This window comes from Chiloscyllium punctatum, chromosome 12, assembly GCF_047496795.1.
Source record: "Chiloscyllium punctatum isolate Juve2018m chromosome 12, sChiPun1.3, whole genome shotgun sequence".
Lineage (NCBI taxonomy): Eukaryota > Metazoa > Chordata > Chondrichthyes > Orectolobiformes > Hemiscylliidae > Chiloscyllium > Chiloscyllium punctatum.
In genome coordinates, this window is record NC_092750.1 from 508,714 (window position 1) to 529,839 (window position 21,126).

A 21,126-nucleotide genomic window follows, 5' to 3' on the forward strand; every position below is an offset into this window, starting at 1 on the left:
ATACAATGTGCTCCAGCTGTGGCTTCACTGGAACTTTTATACAAGTGTATGTTTATTCAGAGTTCTCATTAAAAGCATACACCTCTGAACTCCATGATGCCAGTTTGTTTGCTTCAATAATAAGGGCTGAAGTAGATGCTTGAGATGCTGTCCATCACCTCCATGCAGTCAGAAAATGTGATCAACATGCTCTCAACACCCAAAACTATCTCTTATCTCCCCTTGAACCACATTCTGCCATACATTGTGCTCATTCAATAGACAATAGGTGCAGGAGTAGGCCATTCAGCCCTTCGAGCCTGCACCACCATTCAATATGATCATGGCTGATCATTCCTAATCAGTATCCTCTTCCTGCCTTATCATCTTAACCCTTGATTCCACTATCCTTGAGAGCTCTATCCAACTCTCATTCCACCCATACTATTAGCCATCAGTTACAGGGCTTTTGCCAAACAGAAGTGGGATACAAATATTGCATTTGTGAATGAGTCTTTTCAGTTAGGGAAACTAGTGCCTTTGACAGTTTCCTGATTCTCAGCTCAAGCCATCCTGGCTGCTGCAGTGATCTTACTGTGTTGCAGTGTTTCATCACTGGAATTCTGTGAAATTCCATGTATGTGGCAATGCTGACACACAGCATGCTGCCTGTTCCTGCCTGAAACCCACCAGCAAAGAGCAAGTACAGTGCCCATTTTGGGGCAAGGGGGTGAGGTAGTAATGTTGCAGGGGTTCATTGGCTAGAGACGGACCCAACTTCACTACATACAACAACACTTGCATTTACATAATGCCCTGGGATTTTTTTTTTATAAGGGGTTTAACAGTAGACTGAGCCAAGTTTGAAACTGAGCTATCAGGATGGTGGTAATGCACCAAAACTTTGGTCAATGGTGTTTATTTTAAACACCAACTTAAATTGGATGAGAGAAAACATTGGAGTTCACAGTTAAGGACCAAGGCAACTGGACTGTTTATAACTGGGTGGCAATAATCTAGACTTCAATGAACGCAGAGCTCCTGGAGGATTATAGGGCCAGAGGAGACTTGAAAGACAGGTCAATGAGGCCATGGAAAAGTTTGGTGGTGGTGGGGGGGGGGGGGGGGGGGAAGAAAAGCTGAAGGTTTTAAATGACCATGTTCTTCTGCTAGAAGTCAGTGTGAGGTCTGCCACTGTATGATGCTTGGGTTACAGTACTGATGGGGACAGGTCTGTAACTGTATAACTCTGGGGTAAAGTACTGGAGAGTAGTGTCTGTCACTCTATAACACTGGGATATGGTTCTGGTGTTTGTTTCTGTTTTGTTTTCCTGAATCAGGTCCCTGACTCAGTTTCCACAGAAATGCCAGTGTTTGTAAATGTATGAATTCTGTCTTCAGTATAACTTCCTGAATAGTCTGTAAATCCTTGGGATTGATTGTCATTAAAGCTTTGATTTTAAGGACCTTTGAGTTTGCATGATTTAAATTTTGTTTCTTCTTGCTATCCAGATTCTCCTCCATTTGAGTCATGGCTCCATTTCTTCGCCTCTCGTTTAATTCCTATGAGGTGGGTTCCATGGTGAATTCAGCGGACCCTCTTCCGCCGTTCGTTGCTGTAAAGGTGAAGGAAGCCTTGACAACAGGTATGAAAGGTGTCGCTCTGAGCTTCAAGGAAAGGGATCCCCCTCCTTCACTACAGTCTGGGGAGTTAGCAGGGAGTCCCTGCCTCTTCTAGAGGGGATAGGGTAATGCCAACCCATTCCTGCCATATCAGGTGGGGGACTGTGAGAACTAGATGTGCATATTCTGATCTGATCAGAATTTCAGGGTATGGATCAGGATACCTCCTACAAACAATGTCACGTGGATTATTAATAATTTAGATAAGGGATCTGTATGTAATATCTCCACATTTTGAGGACTCCGAGCTAGTGGGAAGGTGATCTGTGAGGAGTAAGCAGAGATGTTTAAATGATTTTAGGCTGAGTGAGCGGGAACACAGATTATTATCTAAATGGCAATAGATTAGGAAAGGGGAGTGCAATGAGATCTAGGTGTCGTCTCATATCAATCACCAAAACAAGTAGGTGTAGCATGTGGTAAAGAAGGTAAATGGTAATTTAGTGTTTGTAGTGAGAGAATTCAAGTACAAGAGCAGGGATGCCTTGCTGCAATTACGCAGTATCTTGGTGAGACCACAGCTGGAGAATAATTTGCAGTCTTTGCTTTCCTTCTGAGGAAGGATGTTCTGGCATTGGTGGGAGTGCAGTGCAGGTTCATTGGACTGATTCCTGGGATGGCAGAACTGGTGTATAAAGACAGACTGCAGTGGTTTGGACTATATTCTCTGAACTTTAGAAGAATGAGGGGTTCTTTGTAGAAACCTATAAAAGTCTGACTGGGACTAGACTAGGTAAACATAGGAAGGATGTTCCTGGTGACTGGGGAGTCTAACTCTCTAATCCTAAGTCTTGATCATAATGAAAGGTGGATCAGACTCCTAGGTCTAAATGCCTACTTCTACTCCTATTTTGTGTGTTTTTAGGTTGCATCATTGGGAATTGAACTAAGCAGCAGCCATGGTCTTGGGCTCCTCAAATTGTTTGTGGGTTTAAAGGGAAGTTGCTGACCTCTAATGTGAGACACTCCCAGTTGAGTGTGATTTAGTAATTACAGTGTGAAGACAAAGTAGGGAGTGGAGGTTAGTGACTGTCAGGAATATCACAAGATCGAAAGAACGATGGCTGAGTAATCACAATTGTTAAAAATAAATTGGAAAAACTGTTTTTTTGGCAGAAAGAGTATGATCAGACACTGCTTAAAAATTTGGAGTAACCTTTTCAAGACAGATGCAAATGCATTTTGAGTGTGCAGCTTTTGAAGGTGGGGCTCATTGAATATTTTAAAAGTGTGGATAGATCCCTTTTTTAGGTAAGGGGATCAACGGGCAACAGGAGTAAATAGGAAGGTGGTAGTTGAAATGGAAACTGATAAAAAGCTCAGAGCTGAATGGCCTACTTCTGCTTTTAAGTAGTTTGTTCTCAATGATATTACTGTGACCGGAGGAATGTGCTGAAGTCCCACTGCTCCACCAGCTGCCTATGTAAATGTCGTGATTCAATCACCAAAATGGTCAGTTGCTTCTCTTTTGTACTTGATCCAGAACAAGAGCAAGGTCCCCCAGGCTTCTTTTAATGAATCCAAAATAATCTGATTTTTGTAACTGCAGCTTATTCTTAAAGCAACTGGCAAATGCTGATTAAAATGTAATCTGGAATTAAAACTCTATCGCTTTAATTCCACACCTAGACATAAACTTAAAATTAAAAAATTCCGGTTTCTGCAGAAGTGATGGATTATTTTATTCTTGGGTAAAAATGACTCCTTTTAGTCCAAGGATAGAATGTGATGACTTCTCATGTTGTCTTTTCCTGTTGATGAAGTTGAAGAGTTAATGGTGTATGTTTGATTCTTCAGAACATGACAGCCCAATCTTTCAGCCTGTACAGGGGGAATTGGTATTTGAAAAGTCTCCGGTTCCCAAGGGCTTCTGCTGATCTTAAGATTTCAAGAGAGTCTTGTATTCTCTAGCATGTCTTCTTTACTCTGATACTTGGTCTGTAGAGCAGAACTAATTTTGAAGAGAGTTGCTAGACCAGCATTAACATTAGGGCCCCTAATCCCCTCAATGGGAAAATGGGTGTGAAGGTCATAAACTGCATTTCTTGTTGGAGATGCAACTATGCAAAACTTTCAAAGTCTTTTCAGTAAAAACGGCATGCAGCTTCTAGCTTAGAATCATAGAGTAATACAGCACGTTATCAGGCCTTTTGGCCCAAACTGGTCTGTGCTGACCATGGTACCCACTCAGCTAGTTCCAATTACCTGCATTTGGTCCATAATCCCTCAACCCTTCCCATCCATGCATCTATCCAAATGTTTTTAAAATGTTGCTGTTATACCTGCCTGTTCTCTGGCAGCCCATTCCATATATGCACCACACTCTGCGTGAAGAAATTGCCCCTCAGGTCCTTCTTAAATCTTTCCCCTCTTACCTTAAACCCCTGCTCTTTTGTTTTCGATTCCCCCATCTCTGGGATAAAAGACTATATGCATTCATCCTATTTATATCCCTCCATAATTTTTATACACCTCAATAAGGACACCCCTCATTCTCCTATGTCCCAAGGAACAAATTCCTATAGAGAGGCCAACCCCTCTCTATAACTCATGCCTACTAGTCCTGGCAGTATCCTTGTAAATCTTCTATGCACGCTTTCCAGTTTAAGTTTTTCCTATAACAGGGTGACCAAGACTGTACATAATATTTCAAATGAAGCCTCACCAATTATTTATACAACTATAACATAATGTTCCAACTTCTACACTCAGTGCCTCGACAGACAAAAATCAACATGCCAAATGCTGCCTTCAGCAGCCTGACAACCTGTGATGTCATTTTCAAAGAACTATGTCCTTAACAAGTTTTAAGATTTGTCGCTCAGATTGAGGTTCTGGATGTAGGTTTGCTCACTGAGCTGGAAGTTCAGTTCATACTAGGTAACATCAGTGAGCCTCTGGATAAAGCACTGATGGTATGGCCTGCTTTTTATTTGTGTTTTGGGTTTCCATGGGTTGGTGATGTCATTTCCTGTTTTTTTTTTCTCTCTGGGGTGGTAAACGGAATCCAAGTCAATGTGTGTGTTGATTTTACAATACTGGTTGGAATGTCATGTTTCTAGGAATTTTCTGTTCACCTCCAACAACATCATCCTGGCCAAGGAAACACTGACTACATTATTAGAAGAACCAAAGACACCTACACCAAACACCACCTTCATCAGCAAGGACAGGATCACCAAGCTAGTGGACCTATGCCTTACCACACACCTCAACTTCAACAGCAACAACCTACAGACAAACCCAAAAACACCCATGGGATCTTCGATATCAGGGTTCTTAGCAGAGGCACTAATGTAGAGACTCGAACAAACAGCTCTGCCAATCATCCAACCCAAACTTTGGGTCTGCTACGTGGATGACGAAACAAAACAAAACAAATTAGAGGAAACCTTCAAGACCATCAATAATCCCCTTACTGGCATAAAAGCCACTAAAGAGGAGGAGAGCAAACAGCCAATGGGGAACTTCAAGTCAGCGTCTACAGGAAAACAACACCGGTCCAAATACTGAACTACAGAAGAAATCCAACATCCACAAATGAAGCTGCATTAGAACATTATTTCGATAAGCCACCACACATTGCAGCACAGAGGAACTATGAAGAGCAGAGGAAAATTACTTATACAGTGTATTCAAAAGGAACAGGTACCCAACAAACATAGTCTGCTGATTTTTCTCCGCAACAAACCCAAACAAGCAGACACAACCCTAGCCACTCTTCCCTACATCAAAGACCTCTCCGAAATGACTTCCAGACTACTTCGACCTTTTGGCATCATAGTAACCCACCAACACACTAAAACAGCAGCTAATTAACTTGAAGGACCCGATACAGACAACAAGCAAAATTAATGTCACTTACAAAATATCTTGCAAGAACTGTAACAAACGGACAGAAAACTAGCCAGCGGGATACATGAACTTTAACTAGCCACAAAAAGACCTGACCTCCTCTCTCACTACTATGTTTACATACAGATGAGGAAGGGCACCACTTTGACTTTTTTGAAGAAGTAACAAAGAGGATTGATGAGGGCAGAGCAGTAGATGTGATCTATATGGATTTGAGTCAGGTGTTTGACAAGGTTTCCCCTGGGAGACTGATTGATTAGCAAGGTTAGATCTGTTGGAATACAGGGAGATTTAGCCATTTGGATGCAGAACTGGCTCAAAGTTAGAAGACAGAGGTTGGTGGTGGAAGGTTGTTTTTCAGACTGGAGACCTGTGACCAGGGGGGTGCCACAAGGATCGGTGCTGGGTCCTCTACTTTTCATCATTTACATAAATGATGTGGATGTGAGCATAAGAGGTGCAGATAGTAAGTTTGCAGATGACACCAAAATTGGAGGTGTAGTGGACAGCGAAGTGGGTTACCTCAGATTACGACAGGATCTGGACCAGATGGACCAATGGGCTGAGAAGCGGCAGATGGAGTTTAATTCATCTAAATGTGAGGTGCTGCATTTTGGGAAAGCAAATCTTAGCAGGACTTATACACTTAATGGTAAGGTCCTAGGGAGTGTTGCTGAACAAAGAGACCTTGGAGTGCAGGTTCATAGCTCCTTGAAAGTGGAGTCACAGGTAGATAGGATAGTGAAGAAGGTGTTTGGTATGCTTTCCTTTATTGGTCAGAGTACTGAGTACAGGAGTTGGGAGGTCATGCTGTGGCTGTACAGGACATTGGTTAGGCCACTATTGGAATATTGCATGTGATTTTCTGGTCTCTGTACTATTGGAAAGATGTTGTGAAACTTGAAAGGGTTCAGAAAGATTTACGAGGATGTTGCCAGGGTTGGAGGATTTGAGCTATAGGGAGAGGCTGAACAGGCTGAGGCTGTTTTCTCTGGAGTGTCTGAGGCTGAGGAGTGAACTAATAGAGGTTTACAAAATTGAGGGGCATGGGTAGGATAAATAGACAGTCTTTTCTCTGGGGTGGGGGAGTCCAGAGCTTGAAGGCATAGGTTTAGGGTGAGAGGGGAAAGATATAAAAGAAAAGGGACCTAAGGGGCAACATTTTCATGCAGACGGTGGTACATGTATGGAAGGAGCTGCCAGAGGAAGTGGTGGAGGCTGGTACAATTGCAACATTTAAGAGGCATTTGGATGGGTATATGAATAGGAAGAGTTTTGAGGGATATGGGCCGGGTGCTGGCTGGTGGAACTCGATTGGGTTGGGATATCTGGCCGACCTGGACGGGTTGGACAGAAGAGTCCGTTTCCATGCTGTACATCTTACTCTGACTGGGACAACACATCCATCCTAGGACAGGTCCAATAGACACCTGCGAGAATTCCAAGAAGAACAGAGTTCCAGTTGGAATGCTATCAATAAACACTTTGACTTGGATCCCATTTGCCACCCCTGAGGAAAAAGAACAGGAAATGATATTACTTCGGAAATGATGTCACCAGCCCAAGGAAACCTATACGCAAAAAAGTGGACTATACCACCAGTGCTTCGTCTGGAGTCTTACTGATGTTACTTAGTATGTTGCTGAAACATCTGAAACCCAACCTTCCAGCTCAGCGAGCAAACCTACATCCAGAACTGTCCTTGTTCTCCTAGGTCCCTCTGTTCTACAGCACTCCCCAGGACCTTACCACTTACTGTATAAGTCCTACCTCTCTCTTATCTGTATTGAATTGCATTTGCCAATCCTCAGCCCACTTCCCCATCTTTTCAAGATCTCTCTAATTTTTGATAATCTTCCTTGCTGTCAATGATACCTCCTTAATTTTGTATAATCTGCAAACTTAATAATCATGCGTAGTACATTCGCATTCAGATCATCTATGTAAATATCAAATAACAAGCGTCCCAACACCAACCCTTGTGGCACACCACTAGTCACAGGCCTCCAGTCTAAGAAGCAACCTTCAACTATCACCCTCTGCTTCCTATCATCAAGCCAATTAGCTAACTGTCTCTGGATCCCATGAAAACTAACCTTCATAATTAGCCTGTTTTCAGGTCATTTTCAAGGACTTACTAAAGTCTATGTTGATAACATCCCCTGTCCTACCCTCAACTATCCTCTTGTTACCTATTTGCGTTTTTCAAAAATTTATCAGACATGACTTCCCGTGCACAAATCCATGCTGACTATCCCTAATCAGACCTTGGTAAAAACAATGACTGCAGATGCTGAAAATCAAATACTGGATTAGTGGTTCTGGAAGAGCACAGCAGTTCAGGCAGCATCCAACGAGCAGCGAAATCGACATCTCGGGCAAAAGCCCGAAAGCTCTTCTAGCACCACTAATCCAGTATCCTGTCCTTTAGTATCCTCTCCAGCAACTTGATGTCAGGCTCACTGGCCTGTAGTTCCCTGGCTTATCTTTCTTAAACAATGGAACAATATTAACCACTCTCCAGTCTTCTGGAACTTCGCCTGCGCTAAAGATGAAATAAGAATCTCTGCAATTTCTTCCCTAGCTTCCCACTCCATCAGAGGATGGACTTGATCGGACTTGGGGATTTATCCACCTTGATGCGCTTTAATTTCTAAGTGATAAAACAATTTTTTCATTTCAGATAGTCCTGAAATATAACTTTATGTATTCCCAGCAGATAGGGGTGTGACCAGATACTGACGGACGGACAGACTGACATTATAGTCCAAGGGGATCATTCAGCCCGTTTGGCCTGTATTGGCTCGTCATATGAGCAGCATGACCCAGGACAATATCTTGCTTTTCACAACTTCCCACCCCCCCCCCCCCCCCCCAAAACCCTTGCACATCATTTGGATTAAAATCAATCATCCAATACTCTCTTGAATACCTCAATTCAACCTGCCTCCACCATATGTCTAGGCAGTTCGTTCCATGCCCTAACTTTTCACTTTGTTGTATTCTTTTCAAATTGATTAATGTCAAATTGATTAATTGAGAAAGTCCTAAGGCTGTGACCCAGGTTTTTATTAATCTCTGGCCACAGGGGAAGGGCTAGAGGATTGGCCGACAGCTAATATGATTCAATTTTACAAGAAGGGTGGTAGTGCTAAATCTAGAAACCTCTGGGACACCCAGACCAATCAACCCAACCACCCCATGGCTCAACACTTCAACTCCCCCTCCCACTCCACCAAGGACATGCAGGTCCTTGGACTCCTCCATCGCCAGACCATAGCAACACAACGGCTGGAGGAAGAGCGCCTCATCTTCCGCCTAGGGACCCTCCAACCACAAGGGATGACTGATTTCTCCAGTTTCCTCATTTCCCTTTCTCTTCTGCCCCCCCACATTGTCTCAATCCCAACCCTCAAACTCAGCACCACCTTCCTAACCTGCAATCTTCTTCCTGACCTCTCCGCCCCCACCCCCTCTCCGGCCTATCGCTTTCACCTTATCACCCTCACATTAACCTCCTTCCACCTATTGCATTTCCAACGCCCCTCCCCCAAGACGCTCCTCCCTACCTTTTATCTTAGCCTGCTTGGCACACCCTCCTCATTCCTGAAGAAGGGCTCATGCCCGAAACGTCGATTCTCCTGCTCCTTGGATGCTGCCTGACCTGCTGCGCTTTTCCAGCAACACATTTTCAGCTCTGATCTCCAGCATCTGCAGTCCTCACTTTCTCCTAAATCTAGAAATTACAGACAAGTCAACCTCATCTCAGTAGTAGAGAAGCATTTGGAGAAAACAGTGAATGAAAGCATTAAATCTCCATTTAGAGAGAATTGAGTAGTTAGAATATTTTTGTCAAAGGGAGGTCATGTGGGAATTTTTTGATGTGACCAAGTGTGTAGATGAGGGGTGAGCAATTTATGTAGTTTATATGGATTTCAGTCATAAAGTGTAGTGCTGGGAAAGCACAACCGGTTAGGCAGCATCAAAGGAGCAGGAGAGTGTAGATGTTTCAAGCATAAGGTCTTCATCAGGAATGTGAGGGGGACCTAAAGGGGCTGAGAGACAAATGGGAGAATGGTGGGGCTGGGGGAAAGGTAGTTGGGAACGTGATAGATAAATTAAGGTGGGGGAGGTGATGGTGATAGGTTAGAGCGGATAGGTAGGAAGGAAGATGAACAGTTCAAGAGGGCAGTGCTGAGTTGGAAGGTTGGATCTGGGATAAGGTGGGGGAGGGGAGATGAGGAAACTGGTCAAATTTGATATTGATTCTGTGTGATTGGAGGGCCCAAGGTGGAAGATGTCAGGTGGCTAGAATTTGGCAGTTGAAGGAGGCCCAGTACTTGCATGTCCTTGGCGGAGTGGAAGGAGGAGTTGAAGTGTTTGGCCACAGGGCGGTGGGTTGTTTAGTGTGTGTCCCCAGAGATGTTCTCTGAAATGTTCCGCAAGTTGGCATCTCCTCTCCTCCAAATGTAGAGGAGACCGCATTGAGAGCAGCAGACACAGTAGATGACGTGTGGAGGTGCAGGAAAATCTTTTGGATGTGGAAGGAATTTCAGAGATTTTCCTGCACCTCCACACACACCATCGAATGTGTCAGTTGCTTTCGATGTGGTCTCCTGTACATTGGGGAGACAGGACACCAACTTGTGGAACGTTTTGGTGAACATCTCTGGGACACGCATTAAACAACCCCACCAACTTCTGGCTGACCACTTCAACTCCCCCTTCCACTCCGCCAAGGCCGCCTCCACTCCAAATCTGAGCCACCTGACGCTTGGAGGAGGGATACCTCCTCTTCTGCCTTGGGACCCTCCAACTGCATGGGATCAATGTGGATTTCACCAGTTTCCCCATTTTCCCCTCACCCCACCTTTTATCATAGATTCAGCTCATCGTGGCCTTACCTGTCCATTTTCCTTCCCACCTATCCACTCCACCCTCTGCTCTGACCTATCACCATCACCCTCCACCTTCACCTTCACCTACCTATCGCATTCCCAGCTACCTTTACCCCAGCCCCACCCCCTCCCATTTATCTCTGCCCTCTTTGGGGGGTGGGGGGGGCGCCTGAAGAGCTTATGTTCGAATCATCAACTCTCCTGCTCCTTGGATGCTGCCTGACCTGCTGCACTTTTCCAGTGCCACCCTTTTTTTTTTGACTCTGATCTCCAGCATCTGCAGTCCTCACTTTCTCCAATATGGATTTCAGCAAGGCCTTTGACACAGTCCCACATGGGAAACTGATAATAAGACCATAAGACTTGGGAGCGGAACCTAGGCCCATCATGTCTGCTCTGCCATTCAATTGTGGCTGACAGGTTTCTCAATCCTATTCTCCCACTTTCGGCCTGTAACCTTTTGATCCCCTTGACAATGAAGAATCTATCTATTTCTGTCTTAAATATACTCAGTGGCCTGACTGCCTCTGAAGGCTATGGCAATGAATCCCATGGATTCACCAGTCTCTGGTTCCTTTTTATCTCTGTTCTAAAGGGTCTTCCCTTTACTCTAAGGCTTTGCCCTCCAGTCCTAGTCTCTTGTCAATGGAAACATCTTCCCAATGTTCACTCTGTCCAGACTATTCAGTATTTTAAGTTTGTCAGATCCTCCCATATCCTTCTAAACTCTATTGAGTATAAAGTTGAAGTGTGTGGTGCTGGAAAAGCGCAGCAGATCAAACTGCATCAGAGGAGCAGGAGAATCGACGTTTTGAGCATAAGCCCTTAATCAGGAATGAGGCTTGTGGGCTGGGAGCACTGAGAGATAAATGGGAGGGTGGTGGGAGTGGGGCTGGGATGAAGATAGCTGAGAATGCAATTGGTAAATGAAGTTTGGGGAGAAGGTGATAGGTCGGACAGGAGGGTGGAATGGATGAATGGGAAAGATGGTGGACAAGCCAAGAGGTTGGTGCTGAGTTGGAGGCTTGGGAGGGAAATGAGGAAACTGGTGAAATCCACACTAATCCCATCTGGTTTCAGGGTCCCAAGGTGGAAGATGAGAAAGTTAATGACTTGATAGAGGTGTATAAGACTGAGAGACGTGGATAGAAAGCAACTGTTCCCTAGTTGAAAGTTCAGTAACATGGGAGAAAGAGGTTTTCCTCAAATCGCCTCAAAAACCCTTTTTTTTTTTTTGTTTTCACCCAGAACGTGTTGGAGGTGTGCAGTGCACTGCCTTGGAGGGGCATTGAGGCAGGAAACCTCCAATATTTTAAAATGTACATGAGTGAGCACTTGAAATATCAAACACTGAAGGCTATGGGCCAAGGGCTGGAAAGTAGGACTATTGTAGTTGCTGGCACTTGTTTTGACCGTACAGACGTAATGGGCTGAATAGCCTTTTCTGTATGATACTGAGGAATACAGCAGCTCTGGGAGAATCTGTTCAGAGAGAATCAGTGTTAATGTTTCAAGTCCAGTATGACTCTTCTTTAAAAATTACTACTTATTATGATTGTGGGTATGTTTGCTGAACTGGGAAGTTGATTTGCAAATGTTTCATCCCCTATCTCGATGACATCTTCAGTGCTTTGGAGTCTCTTGTGATGTGCTGCTCTACTGTGTCCTCTGGAATTTTTGGTTCAGTTTTGACTGGGACATCACAATGATCGTAGGACAAGCTAAACAGGACAGCCAGAGAATTCCTAGAAGCATAGTACTCATCCACTGACTCCATCAACAAGCACATAGACCTAGACCCAATGTACCAGTCACTACACTGAACAGCCGGAAGCAACCGAAATGGAACTAAATAAATTTCATAAGATGCAGTACAGCAGCGCTTCACAGGAGGCTCAAAAGCACTGAAGATGTCACTAGACGGGACAAAATATCTGCAAATCAACTTCCCAGCTCGGCAAACATGCCCACAACCATGACAACTGGCACCAGAGCTACAAACCTTGAACAACTACTTGTGTTCTGATCCTGTCTTAGGAATTTAAAGCCCTATGTCTGACACCATCTTTCCAGCCACACTATCCCCTGCCTTATCCTCCTATCTCTGTACTTTGTGGCACAGGGAATAATCTGACCATTGCTATATTTGGGGTCTTGCTAACTTTCTACCTAGTTCCCTGAATTCTGATTGCAAGACCTCATCTCCTTCCTAACCATGTCAGTGATACCAACATGGACCACCACCTCTGGTTGTTCACCATCCCTCAGAGGAATGTCCTGGAGCCAATCTGTGATATCCTTGACCCTGGCATCAGGGAGGCCACACATCATCCTGGAGTTAGTTGATAGCTAGAAACACCCATCTCATAACAAATCCCCCATCAAATCACTCCTCCTTTCTTATTCCTGTCAGCCACTCGCTGTGCCTCAAGTGTGCCTCTGACTTCACTCCTGAGTAATCAGTGCCCTTATCAAAGTCCAAAATGGAAAACTTGCTTGTGAGAGAGATCCCAAGGGTTTCCTGCTCATTTGTCTTAGACTGCCTGGCAGTCACCCATTTCCTTTCTGCCTCCATTCTGTCGAGCTGTGTTGTGAGACTACAGACGGGAGTGAGTGTGAACAGAGTTCTCTAACAATTTAATATTTTTAATTCTAATACTTTGGGGCAGGTGAACCTTGAGTTTGATTTGTAGTTGTTTGGTCAGTTGTTCCTATTCTCTGCTGCTTGTCTCCTTTTGCTTAGCTGTTCCTTTGTTTGTTTTTGAGCAGAACGTGGGAAGACGCTGGTTCAGAAGAAGCCGACGATGTATCCTGACTGGCAATCTTCCTTTGATGCTCATATTTACGAGGGACGTGTGATCCAGATTGTGCTGATGAAGAGTGCAGAGGAGCCCCTGTCTGAGATCACTGTTGGGGTTTCAGTCCTTGCAGAACGTTGTAAGAAAGGCAGTGGCAAGGCTGAGTTCTGGGTAAGTGAGGGTTAATGAGCTTTGTGCATGGAGAGTATATGGACCAGGCATTTATATCAATAAGGAAGAGAGCAAACAGTTTTTATCTCCGGTTTATTGCCTGTGCCAGATGCTAGCAAGGCAGCCTAGGGAGAGAGGAGTTGAACGTGTGGCTACAGGGATAATGCAGGATGGAGGGTTTTGGTTACTCTGATAACTGGGGCTCATTCTAGGGTGGATGGAACATCTACAAACAGAATGGTCTACATCTGAACCAGAAGGGTACCAATATCCTGAAGGGAAATTTGCTAATGCTATTCAGGAGGGTTTAAACTAATTCAGCAGGGTGATGGGAGCCTAAATTGTAGTTCTGGTGTCCAGGAGGTTGCGAATAATGAGATCAGAAATGAAGTTTCAAGGTAGCAAGAGTTCACTGCCAAGCAGGAAGGTGGTTTGAAGTGTGTCTACTTCAATGCCAGGAACATCTGGAATAAGGTGGGTAAACTTGCAGTATGGGTTGGTACCTGGGACTTTGTTGTGGCCATTTTGGAGACATGGATAGAGCAGGGACAGGAATAGTCGTTGCAGGTTTTGGGATTAAGATGTTTCAGTAAGAAGAGAGAGGATAGTAAAAGAGGAGGTGTGGCATTGTTAGTCAAGGACAGTATTACAGTGGCAGAAAGGATGCTTGAGGACTTGTCTACTGAGTAAGTACGGGCTGAGGTTAGAAACAGGAAAGGAGAGGTTACCCTGTTGGGAGTTTTCTATCAGCATCCAAAGAGTTTGAGATGTAGAGGAAAGGATAGCAAAGATGATTCTCAATAGGAGGGAGAGTAATAGGGTAGTTGTTATGGGGGACTTTTAACTTTCCAAACATTGATTGGAAACACTATAGTTCAAGTACTTTTAGATGGGTCAGTTTTTGTCCAATGTGTACAGGATGGTTTCCTGACACAGTATATAGACAGGCCAACAAGAGGCAAGGCCACATTGGATTTGGTACTAGGTAATGGAACCCAGCCAGGTGTTAGATTTGGAGGTAGGTGAGCACTTCAGTGATAGTGACCACAATTCACTACACTTGTGTTTACTTTAGTGATGGAAATGGATCGGTATATACCGCAGGGCAAGAGTTATTGCTGGGCGAAAAGGCAGTCATGATGCAATTAGGCAAGATTTAGGGTGCATAGGATAGGGAAGGAAACTGCAGGGTATAGGTACAATTGAAATATGGAGCTTATTCAAGGAACAGCAGGCCCTTGATATTTACAAGCTTATTGGGCAGGGAGGAAGTGGTCGAGCGAGGGAGCCGTGGTTTACTCAAGAAGTTGAATCTCTTGTCAAGAGGAAGAACAATTATTTTAGGATGAGATGTGATGGCTGGGTTAGGGCGCTTAAGAGTTACGTTAGCAAGGAAAGACCTAAAGAGAGCTAAGAGGAGCCAGGAGGGGACATAAGCAGTTGTTGGCAGGTAGGATCAAGGAAAGCCCCAAAGCTTTCTGTAGGTATATCAGGAATAAAAGAATGACTAGAGGAAGATCAGTCCAATCGAGGATAGTAGTGGGAAGTTGTGCGTGGAATCAGGAGATCGGGGAAGTGCATCTGTTTTTTTTCCAGTGTGAATACTATGTTGTTAAGGAGAATACTGAGATACAGGCTACTAGACTAAATGGGATTGAGATTCACAAGGAGGTGTTAGCAATTCTGGAAAGTGTCCCCTGGGCCAGATAGGAATTAGCCTAGGATTCTCTGGGAAGTCCAGGAGGATATTGAAGAGCCTTTGGTTTTGATCTTTATGTTGTCATTGTCTACAGGAATAGTGCCAGAAGACTGGAGGATAGCAAATGTTGTCCCTTTGTTCAAGAAGGGGAGTAGAGACAACCCTGATAATTATAGACCAGTGAGCCTTGCTTCGGTTGTGGGTAAAATGTTGGGAAAGGTTAAAAGAGGATTTCTAATCATTTGGAGAGGAATAAGTTGATTAGGGATAGTCAACACGGTTTTGTGAAGGTTAAATCATGCCTCACAAACCTTTGTTGAGTTCCTTGAGAAGGTAATGAAACAAGTGGATGAGGGTAAAGTGGTTGACGTGGTGTATATGGATTTCAGTCAGGTGTTGGATAAGGTTCCCCACGGTAGGCTATTGTACAAAATACGGAGGCATGGGATTGAGGGTGATTTCGCGGTTTGAGTCGGAAATTGGCTTGTTGAAAGAAGACAGAAGGTGGTGGTTGATGGGAAATATTTATCCTGGAGTTCAGTTACTGGTGGGGTACCACAAAGATCTGTTTTGGGGCTGCTGGTCATTTTTATAAATGACCAGCGATGAGGGTGTGCAAGGATGGATTAGTAAATTTGTAGATGACACTAAGGTTGGAGGAGTTGTGGACAGTGCGGAAGGATATTGCAGGTTACAGAGGGACATAGACTGCAGAACTGGGCTGAGAGGTGGCAAATAGAGTTTAATGTGGAAAAGTGTGAGGTGATTTATTTTGGAAGGAGCAATAGAAATGGAGTACTGGGCTAATGATAAAATTCTTGTTTGAGCAAAGAGGTCTGTGTCTTTGTACATAAATCCCTGAAAGTTGCCACCCAGGTTTACGGGGTTAAGAAGAAGGCATACAGGTGTGTTAGCTTTTATTAGGGTGGCACAGTTGCTCTGTGGTTAGCACTACTGCCTCGCAATGCCAGGGACCTAGGTTTGATTCCAGCTTTCGTTTCCTCTGGGTGCTCTAGTTTCCTCCCACAGTCCAAAGATGTGCAATTCAGGTGAATTGGCCATGCTAAATTGCCCATAGTGATAGGTGTGTTTAGTAGGGAGTAGGGGAATGTGTCTAGGTGGGTTATTCTCTGGAGGGTCAGTGTGGACTTGTTGGGCCGAAGGCCCTACCTACTTCCACACTGTCGGGAATCTAATCCAATCTAGTAGAGGGATTGAGTTTCTGAACCACGAGGTCATGTTGCAGATGTACAAAACTCTGGTGTGGCCTCATTTGGAGTATTGTGTATGGTTCTGCACATTACAGGAAGGATATGGAAGCGTTGGAAAGGGTGTAGAGGAGACTTAAGAGGATGTTGCCTGGTATGGAGGGAAGGTCTTATGAGGAAAGGCTGAGGAATTTGAGGCTGTTTTCGTCAGAGAGAAGATTGAGAGGTGACTCAATTGAGACAGGTAATCAAAGGGTTAGATAGGATGGACAGTGAGAGCCTTTTTCCTCAGATGGTGATGGCCAGCACGAGGGCACATGTGTATCACCTCACAATTTAAAGCTATAGGACTGATGTCTGAGGTAGTTTCCCTACTCAGTAGTAGGGACATGGAATGCCCTACCTACAACAGTAGTAGACCCGCCAACTTTAAGGGCACTTAAATGGTCATTGGATAGACATGTGAATGAAAATGGAATATTGTGGGATAGATTGGCTTCAGATTGGTTGATTCTAGAGGTTGACACAACACAGAGGGTTGAAAGGTCTGTATTGCGCTGTAATGTTCTATGTTCTAGAATATTCAATCTCCACTTCACTAAAGGAAGGATGTTGTGAAACTTGAAAGGGTTCAGAAGAGATTTACAAGAATGTTGCCAGAGTTGGATGGTTTGAACTACATGGAGAGGCTGAATAAGCTAGGGTTATTTTCAGTGGACCATTGGAGGCTGAGGGCTGACCTTATCGAGGTTTATATAATCATGAGGGCATGGCTAGGGTAAATAGACCTTGGGGTGGAGGAGTCCAGAACTAGAGGGCATAGGTTTAGGATGAGAAGGGAAGGATTTTAAAAGTGACCTGAGGGGCAACTATTTCACAGGGTGGTGCATGTGTGAATGAGTTGCCAGGGGAAGTGGTGGAAGCTGGTACAATTGCAGCATTTAAAAGGCATGTGGATGGGTTTATGAATAGGAAGGGTTTAGAGGGATATGGCCAAGTGCTGGTAACTGGGACTAGATCAGATTAGGATATCTGGTCAGCACGGACGAGTTGGACTGAAGGGTCTGGTTCAGTGCTGTACATCTATGACTCTGTGACACTAAGTCGGCACAAGAAAATCAGTCAGCAGGTGGAGACTAGCTTGTACTGTCCAGCTAGAGTCCAAGGCAACACCAACCTTTAAACAGAAACAAGGAGCAGATGGTGTGACAGAGAATCAGCAGAAACAGTATGTTTTAAATGTACATATTGCAGTCTATTGCTAACACTTGAAGCCTGGATTAGCAAATAATGAGATCAAAATGTCCTTGTCCTGGGAGTATTTGATGGGCATACAGTCAAGGGAACTTTCGTTTTAAATATAAAAGTAAACTTTACTCTGTATTTAACACCATTTCCTCATCTGAAATTTTGGACAGGAGAATAAAGTATTATAGTTGCTTTTTAGTTTTAGCTGTGATTGTGTTTTAAAGGCAGGTATGACAGTGGATTGTACACAGCAAGATCCCATTGCCTAAGCAATGAATGGCCAGTTGCTTTGCTCTTGAGGAGTGAAGTTGACCGCAACATCAAGGAATCCTTAGTTCCAAAAATGTCTTGCTGTCTCCAAGTCAACAAGGGGGTCAAGGTTTGGTTTAGTTTAGTGCATCAGTTGAAAGCCTGACTCTTTCGCTGCTCCTTGGATGCTGCCTGAACTGCTGTGCTCTTCCAGCATCACTAATCCAGAATCTGAGGCTTGTATGCTTCCTTGGCACTGACCCTCAGTGTGGCATCACTCTCATCCAGGCAGGATTATGAGACTCCTGGCCCTGTAATAACAAGCAGTGTATGCAGTTATAGCCCATTCACCAAGCCCTGACTGAGGGCAGTTTGTAACATTCACTGTCTCTCTATGTCTCACTCTGCAGTTGGACTTGCAGCCACAAGGGAAGGTACTAATGGCAGTACAGCTGTTCCTGGAGGATTCAGGTGAGATTCTACAGAAATCATTCCCCTATGTGAACATTTCCTCATCAATTGTTTCTTTCCATGTTCTTGTCCTATCAGGAGAGGTTGAGGAAGAATTTTGTCCATTGTGTTTTGGAGTTGGAATGTGTAAAAAGTTGTTTTCATGCTCTGTGCTGGACAGTTGGAAATTGCTTCAGCTCAGACTGGTTAGTGTTTGGAATATGTGAAAGAGCAGTAGGGGGTGAAGCTGGTGGACACTTGGCAATGTTAAGATGAGAGTGGTGCTGAAAAAGCAAAGCAAGTTAGGCAGCATCAGAGGAGCAGGAAATTTGACGTTTCGGCCAAAAGCCCTTCTGTCATCTCTGCCTCAGAGCCTACTTTTTTCATCAAGACTTCCACCCACCTTCTGAGGGCCGCTCCAAAGCATCCCATCCACCTGGACACCCCATGCTGGCCTATTACCCACCATCAACCTCTTTAACATCTCGGCAGCAATTGGAAATAACCACTTCAACCTGTCTACCCCTCTCCCCCTCACAACGTGCAGCCCTCCACTCCAACCCCAAACTCCCCATCAAACCAGTGGACAAGTGGGGGCTGCAGTGGTAGTTTTTTGCTCTGACCTCTACATGACCGAAGATAGTCGCCAACTCGAAGACACCTCCACCAACAGCCCCCCCCCCCCCCCCCCCCCCACCCCACCAAACCCCAGTCATGACCTCACCCCCCAAATCATCATCATCTCAGCTCGTACAGACTTCATCACCTCAGGGGATCTCCCACCCACAGCTTCCAACCTCATAGTTTGGGAATGCCTCACTGTCTGGTTCTATCTCCTACCCAAGATCCACAAACTTGACCACCCCAGCCGACCCATTGTCTCACCCTGCTCCTGCACCACCAAACTCGTCTCCACTTACCTCAATACTGTTCTACCCCTGGTCCAGGAACTCTCCACATGCATTCAGGATACCACCCACACCCTCCACCTCCTCCAAGACTTCCATTTCCCTGGCTCCCAATGCCTCATCTTCACCATGGGAATCCAGTCTCTCTAGACCTCCATCCGCCATAACCTGGGCCTCTAAACCCTCCATTTCTCCTCTCCTGACCTCCCTAAAAGTACCCTTCCACTGACACACTCTTATTTGTTTGACTGAACTGGTCCTTGCCCTTAACAATTTCTCCTTCGAATCCTCCCACTTCTTCCAGATGAAAGGGTAGCCATGGGCCCCAGCTTTGCCTGTCTTTGTCAGCTACGTGGAACAGTCTATCTTCTGTAGTTACACCGGCACCACTCCCACTTCTTCCTTTGCTACATTGATGACTGCATCGGTGCCACCTCGTGCTCCCACGAGGAGGTTGAACAATTCATCAATTCCACCCTGACCTTAAATTTACCTGGACCATCTCTGACGCCTTCCTCCCCTTCCTGGACCTCTCCATCTCCAACAATGATGACTGACTCAACACTGACATTTTCTACAAACCCACTGACTCCCACAGCTACCTGGATTACACCTCTTCCCACCCTACCTCCTACAAAAATGCTACCCCGTATTCCCAAATACCTCTGCCTCTACCGCATCAGCTCCCAGGAGGACCAGTTCCACCACAGAACACACCAGATGGCTGCCTCCTTTTAAAGATCACAATTTCCCCTCCCACGTGGTTGAAGATGCCCTGCAATGCATTTTATCCATGTCCTGCACCTCTGCCCTCGCACCCCACTGCTCCAACTGCAACAAAGACAGAACTCCCCTGGTCCTCACCTTCCAGCCCACCAACCTCCATATAAATTTCCACCACGCACAAACTGACTCCACTCCTAGGAATATATTTCCCTCCCCACCCCTATCTTCTTTCCGCAAAGACTGTTCCCTCCGAGACCATCTGGTCAGGTCCACACCCCCCCCCTACAATCCACTGTCTGCTCCTGGCACCTTCCCCTGCCACCACAGGAATTGCAAAACCTGCGCCCACACCTCTCCCCTCCATCCAAGGCTCCAAAGGAGCCTTCCACATCCAAAGTTTCACCCGAATTTTCACACGTTATTGTATCCATTGCTCCCGATGCAGTCTCCTCTACATTGGGGAGACCGGGTGCCTTCTCGCAGAGCACTTCAGAGAACATCTCTGGGATACCCGCTCCAATCAACCCCACTGCCCTGTGGCCGAACATTTCAACTACACCCCCTCCCACTCTACTGAGGATATGCAGGTCCTGGGCCACCTCCATTGCCACTCCCTCATCACCTGATGCCTGGAGGAAGAACACCTCATCTTCTGTCTTGGGACCCTCCAACCCTATAGCGTCAATGTAGACATCACCAGTTGCCTCATTCCCCTCCCCCACCTTACCCCAGTTCCAGCCTTCCACCTCAGCACCATCGTCATGATTTGTCCCACCGGTCAATCTTCCTTTCTACCTATCTGCTCCACCCTCTTCTCCAACCTGTCATCTTTAATAGCACCTCCATCCACCTATTGTACTGTCAGCTACCTCCTCCCTAGCCCCACCCCCTCCCATTTATCTCTTCAACCCTGAGGCTCCCAGCTGCATTCCTGATGTAGGGTTTTTGCCAGAAATGTCGATATTCCTGCTCCTCAGATGCTGCCTAACCTGATATGATTTTCCAGCACCACTCAACCTTGACTCTAATCTCTAGCATCTTTTGTACCCACTTCCACCTACTTGGCAATGGTAATTGCAGTGTTGCAGGGTGAATCACTGATTAATTGAAATTGAATTGAATTTATTGTCACGTGTACCAAGCCACAATTTAAAGCTTTGTCTTGCAAGCAATACAGGCAAATCACATAGTTAAAATAGCATAGTTAAGTTAATAGTAGGCAAACAGCAGCAAACCCTAACAATGAGCACCATT

The 21,126-nt window shown here is 45.1% G+C and overlaps 1 protein-coding gene across 2 annotated transcripts in view; it reads left to right on the forward strand.

The window, feature by feature from the left end:
• The window catches only part of LOC140483534 (protein kinase C delta type-like), a 97,038-nt gene that overhangs the window by 37,428 nt on the left and 38,484 nt on the right, over positions 1 to 21,126 (forward strand). For both annotated transcript variants that reach the window (XM_072581704.1, XM_072581705.1), the window contains exons 2-4: positions 1,492 to 1,625; positions 13,185 to 13,384; positions 18,199 to 18,259. In XM_072581704.1, the coding sequence (XP_072437805.1) occupies positions 1,511 to 1,625; positions 13,185 to 13,384; positions 18,199 to 18,259 (376 nt within the window). In that variant the 5' untranslated portion in view covers positions 1,492 to 1,510. The remainder of the gene's footprint in view (positions 1 to 1,491; positions 1,626 to 13,184; positions 13,385 to 18,198; positions 18,260 to 21,126) is intronic.